We start from the raw sequence: 11,934 nt of genomic DNA, 5'->3' as shown, positions 1-11,934 counted from the left end.
AGGCTTTGATCTAAGTGCATGACAGCTGACCGGAACGATGAGCCAAGAAGAATAGAGATTCGTTCCAGTTTAGAAGAAAACTGGCAAGGAGTGGGACAGGACAATGAACCGCGGACACACAGACACGGATTCACAATTCACAGAGACACCACAAACCTTTGCTTGGGTCAGACATTTTGCGCTTGTGTTTTGCCCAAGTTTTAGTAGAAACTTCAATTTATTTTTTAAACTTGAATGACCATTCTTTGAGCACAGCACGGAAGATGAGCTATGGGGCTCGATTCAGTTATCCCTTGGCTTATGTCGATGTCGCTACCGAACTGTGGTATGCTGCCGGTACAACCTGTTTCGGTTGACTGAGGCCAGCATGCGAGCCGGCTATCCAATTAAAGGTGGGTAATCCTTCAAGGCATCGTTAAGAGGGCGAATCTTTAACAGTGCTGATAAGAGCTTTATGAGCTGATAAAACAAGACTTATTGGCCTTTTTCCACCCAGACATCCACACCCAGGCACGGCGGGCCTCCCACAACGGCTCCACCACTGGATGTCACATCAGAGTAACGACCCTCCTCCCGTGTGAGTGGCTTTTGTTGGAACGGTAATCACGTACTGAAAGTGGCTGAAGTAGGTGTTCAGCGGCTCACAGACACTTCAAGCGGGTATTCGCAAGCCCGCAAATTGATCCGAGTTGTTCCCCTGTTAGCACACCCCCTCCACGTACCTCCCCAAATGACCTTCCTCTCTCATCCGGCTGGTGGAAGTTCCCGTGAAACGCATCATTGACTTCATACTGGACAGTATCTGAGATGAATGGGCTTTGACGGATGGTGATGATGGTCTTACAAGCCCACGGTTACCGTAGAGATAGTGATAGCGCCTAATGCTCACCTGTTCACCGCTACAGCCACGGAACAATGACGCATATCGATGGTATACGAATGTACGACCCGCAACTACAGCGACAGACGGTTATCAATTTGATAAGTTCGCGTGACTAGTGTATTGCTTACTGACTTACGGTTCTTCAGCACTCGTTCGTCTCATCATTGCCACCAACAAGAGATGGGTAGACACGAACATCGATCTTGCTTATGGCATTGGACGTAGAGTGGCATGGTAAGCCCGTCCACATCGTGGTTCCAATGCTAGCTGTACCAAGTTCCAAGTAAATGTTAGCTTGATGGATCTAACCACCTAACATTGGCCAACCAATGGGCGGAATACCATTCAGTTGTTCGAATCGAAAGTTGGCCTTTACGTACGCTCAACGCCGTCGCAAAGTACTCGAAAGTATCCAAATGGAAAGGATTATACGTTTCCCATGGGGGAATTATCCGGTCTTGATCAACAACAGGTGGCAGATGCTCTGCGTTCCCACTATAGAAGATGACATTATCAACAAGAGGATCCTGGTTGAGCTGAACACTTGAACAACAGTATACCTACCTGCCTACCTAGCTACACACGAACCTCCCTAACATTGTGCTAACTATATTGTACTAGCGGAAAAAAACAAGCTTATCTGTCTGGACAGGGGAGTATCTTATCACATGATACATGATTTTCGATTATTGCCGCTATTGATCCTGTGATTGTTGTCCCGTGCTTTGCGCACGCGGAATTTGGACCGCGCCGGGAGGTTTTCAATATTCACACCGCCACTTACATTCACTGAACGATCGTATCATATACTTGCACTTTATCAACACACCTTTATCACACACTGCAGCACTTTGCACGTTCTGTACGTTTCAGCAGATAAACACTTTCCCATTACTCATTTTCTGTATGCCCTTTCATCGATTTTGCACGACCCAATCCATACCCATAAGGGGAAGAAAGAAGAAGAACCTCGGTACCTCGAACAGGTTGTGACCGTTGTGTTTGTTAGCTCTGCATGCGCATTTCATAACTATTCGTGACTTGATGCATCTCATGTAGATGTGATTAGACGGTGTGAGGTGCTACCGTGTAGCGCACATTCCACAGCACAAATCAACGTGGAATGGGCAAATGGTCTTGTGGAGTGTGATAAACGAACTCAGACTTTCAAATTCCAACCACAGATTCATCAATTCAAAGGTTACCTACCAATCGGATATTCGATCGCTTACACAATGGCACGTCGAGAGGGTCGAATGAATCCCATACCTCACACACCTCGTGGCATCCATCCCCATTCCCCCCTGGGGGGGGGGGGGGGGGGGGGGGGGATAAAGGCTAGTGGGTCTATATGTCATGTATGCCAATTCGGGAGAGCTTTTGATAATGATGACGCAGCCGCCGATGCCCACGGTGCAGACGTCCGCCATTCTGTATAGCATGATATAACAATTCGCTATCTTTATCTTCTCGTGTTCGCACTTTAAACAGCTTTGTTCAATGGCTCGGTTGAAAGTGATGAATCGAACAAATAAGAATGTTTCGATTGCATAAATTGACATTATTATGAGCGCGAATGTGAGTCACAGGACATTCCTTGTGCCAATTTCATCCATCGATACAATCGCTACTCGCATGATCCATCGTGCCCGTGCCCGTCGGTTAAAGGCACGGGTTAACCACCGAAATAACCGGTTCACTGCTGAACCCGTTGTCCTTGTCCAGCAGGACCAGATAGTACCGAATCATTAACCTACCGAAACGGCAACTGCCGTACTCGCATCACCATCGTTGAGACCATATCGTTGCAACCAACGGCAGTGCACAAAGCGCGGAGTATACAACACGCAACGCGGTAAAGATGGCTCTTACTATCTCGTGACGAAATAGCCCCGGGCGCGAATACAGACGATCGAAAGAGAAATAGAAGAGTTAAACGAATGGCAAGTGACGAACGGGCGAGCTCAGCGAACTGAATCACCACGTTACGGCCACGACGTCAGTGCGTGTGTCTGTCTGACCTTGGCGACCTACAGCACAGATGTTCAAGATCGATACGAATTTTACACTTGACGAGTTTTTCGTTCCATTAGAATTTTGCTCTTTTGTTCCATGAAACTACTGAAACAAATAGGTAGAACAGCATCGTTTTTTCTGGTTTCAAGAACCCGCAATGCGGCCTAGGAGGATACACTAATCAGGTTAAGCTATTGAGACCGAAAGTGGTAATTCGGATTTGGAAGAACCATAAACTTGAAACAATATATCGTTCTATTACTAGCTATAGTAAGTGAAGTAAAAAGGTTTACATTTAACTGCCGTGTATTGCTGGGCGATGACCACATTGAGCAGTTGTAAGAGTAGAATCGGTATGGCCGCTCTGCCAAGCCATTGGCCGGAGAACCACACTTTACAATCCGATCGTCGCATGCTGGAACCACTGCTTCGTATGAACAAATGTTATCGTAGTTCTTTTCTTTATACCACTGTTAATTTTAAACACCAGCACAGTTTAAGTGCAACCTCAACAACGGACCGCAGTAGAACGGAATGAACCGGCTAAACCAAGCACGACCGAATCGAATTACTTCCTTTTTCGAGAATACTCGAGCGCCCCGGAGCTGTTGCTCCAACGTGCCACAAATCGAAACTCCGGGCAAAAGCGAGCGGGTTATACAATATAAACAAGATTCGCCATTCGCGATCCGCTGGTGCTTCGCTCGGTTGTGTACGAGATCACGATCGTCAACCGGATCGCCATCCGTGGAGCAGAGCAAGACAACAGCAAATTCGTTACTACTGAAATCATTGTGGTGGGGTTTGTTTGCTGCTTCTTGCGATACTTTTTTTTTTGTGTTTTCCGTCTGGTGCGAGGTTCTCACTAGTCATCTGCCAGCCGTTATGTTTTGCTTCCGTTTCGAGTCGCGAAATAATTAAGAGCTTGAGTCAGTTCTTTAATTCTACTGGAAATTATTCACATACAAAATCCGTCAACTTCAGGTGGGTACTTACAAGAAGATAGATTCGGTGGAGTACCACAAACGTGGCCCGGAACCGGCGGCTAAATGAGGGATTCATTTGAGATTATTTGACTTTCAAATGTTTCAGCGTATCACGAGAGTATTAAATTCTTTCATACATTAATAACCCCTGTGACCGAAATGCCATTTTTTTAATGAAACAGCAAAAGTTTTTTAAATTGATATGCGGTATACAAAGCAGGTAATGTTAACAGGTTAACAAATACGAATCATGACATGCAAGCAGTGATTAAGGAAATACATTGCAATTGGGTCCTGTAAATCAAGTAAATGAAACGTTTTCAAGAAAGTCGAATAGGGGAAATCTATACTGCATGGTATACATTTACATTTACATGTTTTTTTTATTAACTCCAAAGCCAGTATTGCAAGAAATATGAATCAAGGAACGATACCAAGTGATTAAAGCGTTGATAAGTCATAAAGCATGAACGTCGTGTTACTCGCAGCATCAATCATTTGCACAAGGATGCAATTTCTGATGCCTCTCTCACGATCTGTCCCTCTTGCATTAATTGCTATCGTCACAAACTGATTCAATTTATTGTTCAGCATGCGTTCTGATGAGGAACTAACCGCGCGTAATCAGACGCAGCCACCACTCCATTTTGGACCCTCAAAACCTAACGGCAATCTGATCACAGTAATTCCTTGTACCGGTTTATTGGCCATGAAGATGCAAAGCTATACGATCTCAAGTTTCTTTTATCGCCTATCAATCACTATTCTTTACAGCATCGTAATTGAAGAAAACATGCATCGTCCTATAGACGGAAATTATTAATTATGAAAAAAGCACATCGCAAAACCTCATTCATCACATAGTTTACGCGTGTAACCTCCGGGACCTTGACCGTGGTAAACGGTCACTGCTTTCAATCACGATTCATCACGATTCGTCATGAAATCTTGGGTATTATTTTTTCTCAATAGAATTCCGGATAATCTGCTTCGTGTGGGTATTAATATAGCGAAGATGTAAACACAGGTTTTTTTTCTTCTAGAAAATATGTGAAAACCATATATTGGTTTATCTACGTATTCAAGTTTTTAGCGACTGGCCTTAATCCAGCGACCCGAGGATAGCGGTTCTTTGCAACAGATGAAGACACACAGCTCGAAACAGGGTCTAATTAATGAAATGGTTACAGTTCTCACGCGCTGACCGTTAGCACAATTAACCATTAGAAGTCTCGCATAAACCGGAATTGGCATCTCTGTTTTCCGATTCGCCAGAAAAATGATAATATCAAAAAGAAGTATTCACACCTAGCCGAGAGATTTGCTAGAGGAAGACGAGACAAGTTTAAAGATAGTAGTCATAATCGAAGATGTATACATTCTGTCAAGAAAGTACCGGGAATAGTCGATTTAAATCTGACTGGGCAGTCGGATCAAGTTAAGCTTTTTTTCCTAGGTTGATGCAATTGCCCTCAACTATTGTGCAAAATTTGAGCGGAATCCGACAAGCCGTTTGTTTACAGCAATTTTTTAAGTAAGTCGATGTCAGTAGTAAGAAGCGATTTGTTATCATGGGTGACGACGTTAAACAAAGAATTTGCTAAAAGTTTTGTTTTGCAAATGAAATGTCGATGCATTGAAAATGTTGCAAAAGGCCTTTGGCAATAATACTCTATCAAAAACTCGTCCATATGAGTGGTACAAAACCTTCAAAAGTGTTTGTTATTGTTGTTAGGAACTTTGTGAACCCCTGAGTGGGAAGCAGTTTGAGTCTACCGCTAGCGCTGGTCGAGACCGCTAGCCAGGGTTCGCCAAAAGCGGAAATCTAATTATGGCTGCGCTATTATGTCACGATTGACGTGCAGAACGCTTTTAACAGCGCCAGCTGGTCGGCTATCGCACAGGGTCTGCACCGTCTGAGGATTGTCTATTAGCTGTGCCGCATCCTGGGTATCTACTTCGATCACGGAGTTCTGCTGTATGACACTGACTCAGGACTACAGGAAACGGATCTTTCGGCCGGCGTTCCTCAAGTATCCGTTCTAGGACCAACGCTCTTGAACGTGATGTTTGATGAGGCTCTACGACTGAGACTTTGTCCAAAACATTTCGATCCTATATGTATCGATCATGATCGATGGCAGGAAGCGATCTAGTATCTCGGGGTAATGGTAGATCGCAAGCTTAGCTTCAGAACCCTTGTTGAGCATGCCACCAGCACGGCACTGAGGGCCCTTAACACTCTTTCGGTCATTATGCGTTGAACCGGTGGCCTAAGTTGCTCGAGGAGGTGGCCACTAGTCAGTGTAGTCACCTCGGCACTGCGCTAAGCGGTTCCAGCATGGGCAGCGACACAAAGTGGACAAAGCGAATTCTGATCGAGCTAAACCACATCCACCGACAGAGTGATTACCGGCATGATTCCGATCGGGATCCTCATCGAAGAGGATAAGGAACGCTACGCTGGTCGTGCTACTTGTGCTAACGGCGTAGGTCACTCAAGCGCTGGCAATGAGAGTGGAAAAATGATGAGTACGGCCTCAAACCCTCTCTTGTCCAGTTCTTATGGGGAAATTGATATTCCAAGGAGTATCTCCACCGTCTACAGCGTACGCTGTCGCCGTACTACTCAACCTGCGTTGGCCCCAGGAGCATCAATAGTCGTGTGTGATCATGCACCTTCTCTATCTGGTTGAGCATGGCATTAAACTAGGTCTCCTCTAGGATGGAATACTTCCCTCGCGCTAAGTTTGCAGCCAGATTCCCGGTGTCCCTAACCAAGCACGGGTCGCTATCCGGATCACGATGTGACTTCGAAAGTATCACCATTGACCCTCAAGGAGGTCCTTCAAGGCTTAAAAAAATTGGAAATACATTGTCTTACTTGTGGGAGACGTCTTGCTAGAGGACAGCCTGCCTTTTCCGTCATAAGTTGTAGAAAAAAACCTCGGATCGGCACCGGTTGGCCGTATGGCTAAAAGGACATCCCGGCAGGGAGCTGGAGCAGTTCTCACTGAATAAAACAAGCCTGTGGAATTTATGTTGAATTTAAATTGTGCTTAAACGATGCTCGGTGTATCGAATTCATTGGTCTAGACCAAGGACAAACACTTTTTGTTTTGGTCGCCGGTCGGTTTCAGTTGCAAGCAGTCTATCAGTCCTCGCAAAAATGCTGAGAATCCTACTCTTCCTGGTTTCCTTGATGGTTAATGATACGAATCAGATTTAACGATCCCTCGGGAAGATGAGACGGTACAGACATCTGGAGCTAAGGAATTGATCAAGCCGGCAATATAGTTGGTGGTCTCCCGAAACCGAGCAGTAGCAGCAGGCAAGCTACTTCTGAAAAGTATGAAAAAGTTGGTCTTTGCGTTGATGTCCGCCCAACACCCGTTTGAAAGTATGGCTATCCCAGAAGGGCTCGTTTAAGGAAAGACTGGCGACTGCGACCAGTCTTAGCAGACACTACGCTGTTTTATCCGAGAGGATGTAGTTCTTGGACCGAAGTATACCGGCTTTTGGGCCGGAACCGATAAGGAACGATGAGAAGGAACGAAAGATAGAGAACCGTGTTTGTGTGCTCTAAAACCAATTGTACTGGTTTGAGGGGCAAGATCTTCCGCCAGCTTGTTTTTGAGTTCCGTTCGAGCAGCAAATCTTGTGTTCTGTTCTTGGCTGTCTGCCTGAAAAACAAATTTTTTATGTTTGGAAGGAAGCACCTATTAATAAGGAATCCCAAGGGTTATACGCACTAGGCAAGTAAGTTGAAATCTCCTTAAGTCTAGACTAGAAGCCGCTTCGTGGTTCCGGCACCAACATCTGGCACCGACTGCCGACAGCCCTATGCGGAGATCCACAATACCTTACAGTCGACAGCCGGATCGTCCGCAATCTGGCCGCTTATACGATCACGGGGCGGTCGGCTACGGATTGCCCGGTGAAAAGTCGGGTCCTGCACCGGCCACCGGCACCGAAGAACTTCTCGGCGATCAGCTCAGCAGCAGGCCAGGAACTTTTCCGGCCATAGGAAATGGAATATCTCCCGGGAAATGGATGTCCTTCTTGTTGATCTCGGGTCGCATCGATCGGGCAACCAGCCAAACAGACACGTATTCTCTCGACGATTTGTCCAGAAATGGTATGTTGATGACGCATGTTTACAATCTTATTGTCGAAATTGTAAAAATTGATTTGCTTTCATAAATTTCTATCTATCTATCGAAAGCCAATTATAAAAAAAAGTATTAGGTGTACAAATAGAAACTCTCCGTTTTTTCTCATGATTTGAGGCTTTTTGTAAAAAACTCTTTACAATCTCATTCTTCAAAGTAATTGCCATAGTTAGCCACAACTTTTTCCCACAATTTGGGCAGCTTTTGAATTCCTCGTCGGAAAAATTGTTCATCTTTCGACGCGATCCATGCATCGATCCAATTTTGGGTGTCCTCGAAAGAACGGAAGCGCTGCTCGGCCAGGTCATGCGTTATCGATCGGAAGAGATAGTAGTCGGATGGAGCGATGTCTGGAGAGTACAGCGGGGGGGGGGATAGTATGTGCCATTTTAATGTTTCCAGGTATGTTTTCATGACTTCTGCCGTCGAAGCCGTTCGATGTCCCTCGGCTTCAACTCGTGCAGCACCCAGTATCCTAGTTTCTGGAACATTCCCAGGGCTTTTAGCCGATGCGATATTGCTTGTTACGTCACGCACAATAAGTCTGCAAGTTCCTGTTGCGTTTGACAAGAATCTTCTTCCAGAAAAGTGTTAAATTCGGCATTTTCAAACTTTGTGGGACGCTCCTTATCTGGCACGTCATAATCGCCATTTTTGAAATTGCAAAACCACTCCCGGCACATTCTTTCACTAATGCAGGCTTCATCATAAACTTTTACTATCATTCGATGCGCTTCAGCTGCATTTTTTTTTAGTATGAAACGCAAAAAGCAACACTTCCCGCAAATGGCACTTATTCGGCTGAAACTTCGCCATGTTCGCACATGAATAACTCAAAGCAGAGTGAATATAATCCAACGAGATTTTGGGGAGTTGTTGACAGATACCCCAACTTTAATTACCAGGGTTTTACATATTTTTATCGATTAATTTGCAGCTGCTAGACTCCTTAAGGGAAAACGGCGAGTTTCTATTTGTACCCCTAATAATATCTTCATAATCTGCAGAACCAAAGGAACGCAATCTGCTTTGCTAGCTGGCGTAGATCGCTTTATCGATGTACCCGAATGCAACATCGATGATCATCCTTCCTTACATAAATAACCCTTTCTTATATAAAAAAATATCATCACCAACATCGATCGATTTGAACATCATCTCTCGCAGGGTGAGGCTTAGCGTTTTTTGAAGGTTTTCTGAAGTTTGATAATTTTGATATGGATTTGGATTGAGTTTAACCATCGCCCCCATTATCTTAGCATAGTTTAGGGTTTAATAACGTCCATTTCCCTTTGTGTTTCTATGTTTCTGTGCTTCTGTGTTCCAAAGCGATTTAAATATGGTCGAAGGTCCTCAGAGCGGTGCCAAGCGGGATGGTGTTCGCCCTTCTGGGGCTGGGGTCTTGGTCCGATGCGTGAGGAGGTCCCTTAGAGCCGGTCGATCTCCGTCTGACTTTGGGGCTCTTTGAATAAAGCTTGGAACAGTTAATATTTGGCCGCTTTTGTTTAATCATTGCAGCGCGCCTAGTGGTCACTTTGCCATTCCGTTGATAGCGTTTTAATCATTGTAGTCTGTTTATTTAGTGGTAAAATTTTTGTCAAAATTGATCTATGCCTTCAAAAGTTATCGCCGATGGAACGCAAAGGGAGAAAAAAAAATCTGCACACTCACTGTAAAAATTGGATTTGGCTGGAGAAAAAACCTCGAAAGTCTTGAAATTTTCAAATTCAACTCAAAATACCATATGTAGACTTTAGGAGGGGACTTTTACCTTGATTCTAAGAAAATAAAACAGCCGAAAAAGTATAACGAATGCCCGATTCTGCAAACAAAATTGAATCAACACTACTGGGATCTCTCAGCGTGATTCCACCAAGAAAAACTCACGACAGTCGACATAACAGTTCGGGAAATATTTTTAAAAGATATTTTAAGGTCATAAAAGCTAGAAAATAGCCAAATAGGGCACTAGAGCGCAGCTTGATTGGCCAAATCCGTGCTAGGAAGCTGTACGAACAACTGTTGACCGAATTCAAACCATGCATTTCGATGGACGGTGCAACAACGAAAAATGCATTTAAAAAAATACCGGGCAAAAAAATTACTTTACCAATCATTGAGGGAGTGGTTTAGAAAGGGTTTGGTTTCTTTACGGAGATAAATTTGCCCATAAGATGATGATTTGGCGAGGGATTTGACATTGTGGCGACAAATTAAATGTGTTCACCAATGGGACAACGTTCCTTCGAAATTTGTGCAAGAAAAGAGTGTCTACGATAAGGGATTTTGTCCTTCATTTGTCCACCAATGATTCTGTGTAAGTTTGGCATGATTTAGGTAGCTTTTCTTGCCGAAGGTATGGCGTTAATGTTTGGTATTCAAATAGATCGATTTCATAGGGAAAACTATCAATACCCAAAAATGTCTCGATTTTCATTCCATCGATTTCTATTTGACGATTATCACAAGGAAACTTAAAAAGTATATAATAAATGTATAAAAACCAACTAAAATGAGGGTGACGTGCAATAGGAGGGCAATTGATGTGACCTAAAGTATTGTGCAAAAAATGTTCGGTGATGTCAAAGTAAAAGTTAAAAAAGTCATATAAAAAACTAATGCATAATTTGCATCAACATTTCTTATTGAAGGCAATAAGAAAACCTACAAAATGACACCTTTCTTTTCTTTATACGTCATTTTTTGGCTGAGATATGAACTATTTTGTGCGGCCAAGTATTAACTGTTCCAAGCTTTAGAAATCCATCGAGAAATGCCCCCGTGTCACCCATGGTTCCATTCCTGGGAGGATGCCGTGGGTCCAGCTGATGTAGCGATTAGCTGCTTGACCCACTATGCCAACGCACTCCATCACCCCTGCCACAGAAGCATCGTCAGAACCTGCTCCTGGCTCCTGTCTGCTGCTTCAACCCTCCGTTAGCACCGGCCAGCAGACTTGTTACCTCCGCAGCTACTGTGCAGAACGTGCTCGCAATACCACGCGCTGCCTAACCTTGCTGCAATACCCAGTTCTGGATGCGTCGCGCCTCCTTCGATCTGATGAATCTGATCGCGTAAAGTCGTAATCGTTAGGTTCCAGGATTCGTGAATTCTTCGTCAGTAGGCTTCGTAACCTTGCAGATGTTGACGGGGCCGGGACGTTAGCCCTGCGCCCAACCTCCTGTGACTTAAGAGGACCATGTGGCCAACTGGATCAACGTCCTGGTGGCCGATGGAACGGAAGAAAAAAAACGTCCCAAAGAAGAAACCTGATTCACGATGGTAACTTTTTTTCCCCTCTCGCCTCAGCCACGACCCCCATCCTCCCAAAGGGTTGGTGTTACCAGTGTACCCAAGCTCAGACTTTCGGGGAGCATGTTATCGCTCTACACGAGCAGCTTTCTTGCTTCTTTTTCTTGCGGTTGCCTTCTTTTAGTTGGGGAATTGGTTGAGTGAATTATTGAACAGAAACGAAGTGAAATTGTAGTATTGCAAATGCTTTTTAAACAGGCCGATCTGCCTGCTGGACTCCTCCTGGTATCTTGGGCGGCTTATTCTCAAAAGACCGTCGCCACACACGGAGGGAGCTCGAGGGCTATCAGATAGGCAGTAGATGGGTTTCATAGAGGAAAGTTTAGTTATTAGTTATTTCACCTGCTTCTAAACTACTTCGGGGATCGTATCTTAATTTACGATACTGACTCAACAGAAAGTGCCTCTTACGGCAGATGTTCCTTCACTGGAACATAATATTTGATGGGGTTATGCAGATGAGCAAGCGTTTTGGTTGTGGTTTTTGCCGATGATATGGTCCTGACGGTCTGCGGAAAGTCCTTGAGGGAAGTGGACATTAACACGGAGTGGTCGGAGATGCGCA

The 11,934-nt window shown here is 44.5% G+C and overlaps 2 protein-coding genes across 2 annotated transcripts in view; both read right to left on the bottom strand.

The window, feature by feature from the left end:
• Window positions 1-487, bottom strand: part of LOC125957834 (peptide transporter family 1-like) — a 5,109-nt gene extending 4,622 nt beyond the window's left edge. Inside the window, exon 1 of the mRNA XM_049690822.1 lies at window positions 157-487. Coding sequence (XP_049546779.1) covers window positions 157-175 — 19 coding nt within the window. The 5' untranslated portion in view covers window positions 176-487. The remainder of the gene's footprint in view (window positions 1-156) is intronic.
• Window positions 1-3,526, bottom strand: part of LOC125957835 (uncharacterized) — a 10,927-nt gene extending 7,401 nt beyond the window's left edge. The window contains exon 1 of the mRNA XM_049690823.1: window positions 3,193-3,526. Within this exon, the coding sequence (XP_049546780.1) occupies window positions 3,193-3,313 (121 nt within the window). The 5' untranslated portion in view covers window positions 3,314-3,526. The remainder of the gene's footprint in view (window positions 1-3,192) is intronic.
• Between the last annotated feature and the right edge of the window lie 8,408 nt (window positions 3,527-11,934).

The sequence above is a fragment of the Anopheles darlingi genome, chromosome 3 (assembly GCF_943734745.1).
Source record: "Anopheles darlingi chromosome 3, idAnoDarlMG_H_01, whole genome shotgun sequence".
In the NCBI taxonomy this organism is placed as follows: Eukaryota; Metazoa; Arthropoda; class Insecta; order Diptera; family Culicidae; genus Anopheles; species Anopheles darlingi.
The sequence above is the reverse complement of the archived record's forward strand: the minus strand, read 5'-3'. Positions and strand labels throughout refer to the sequence as shown.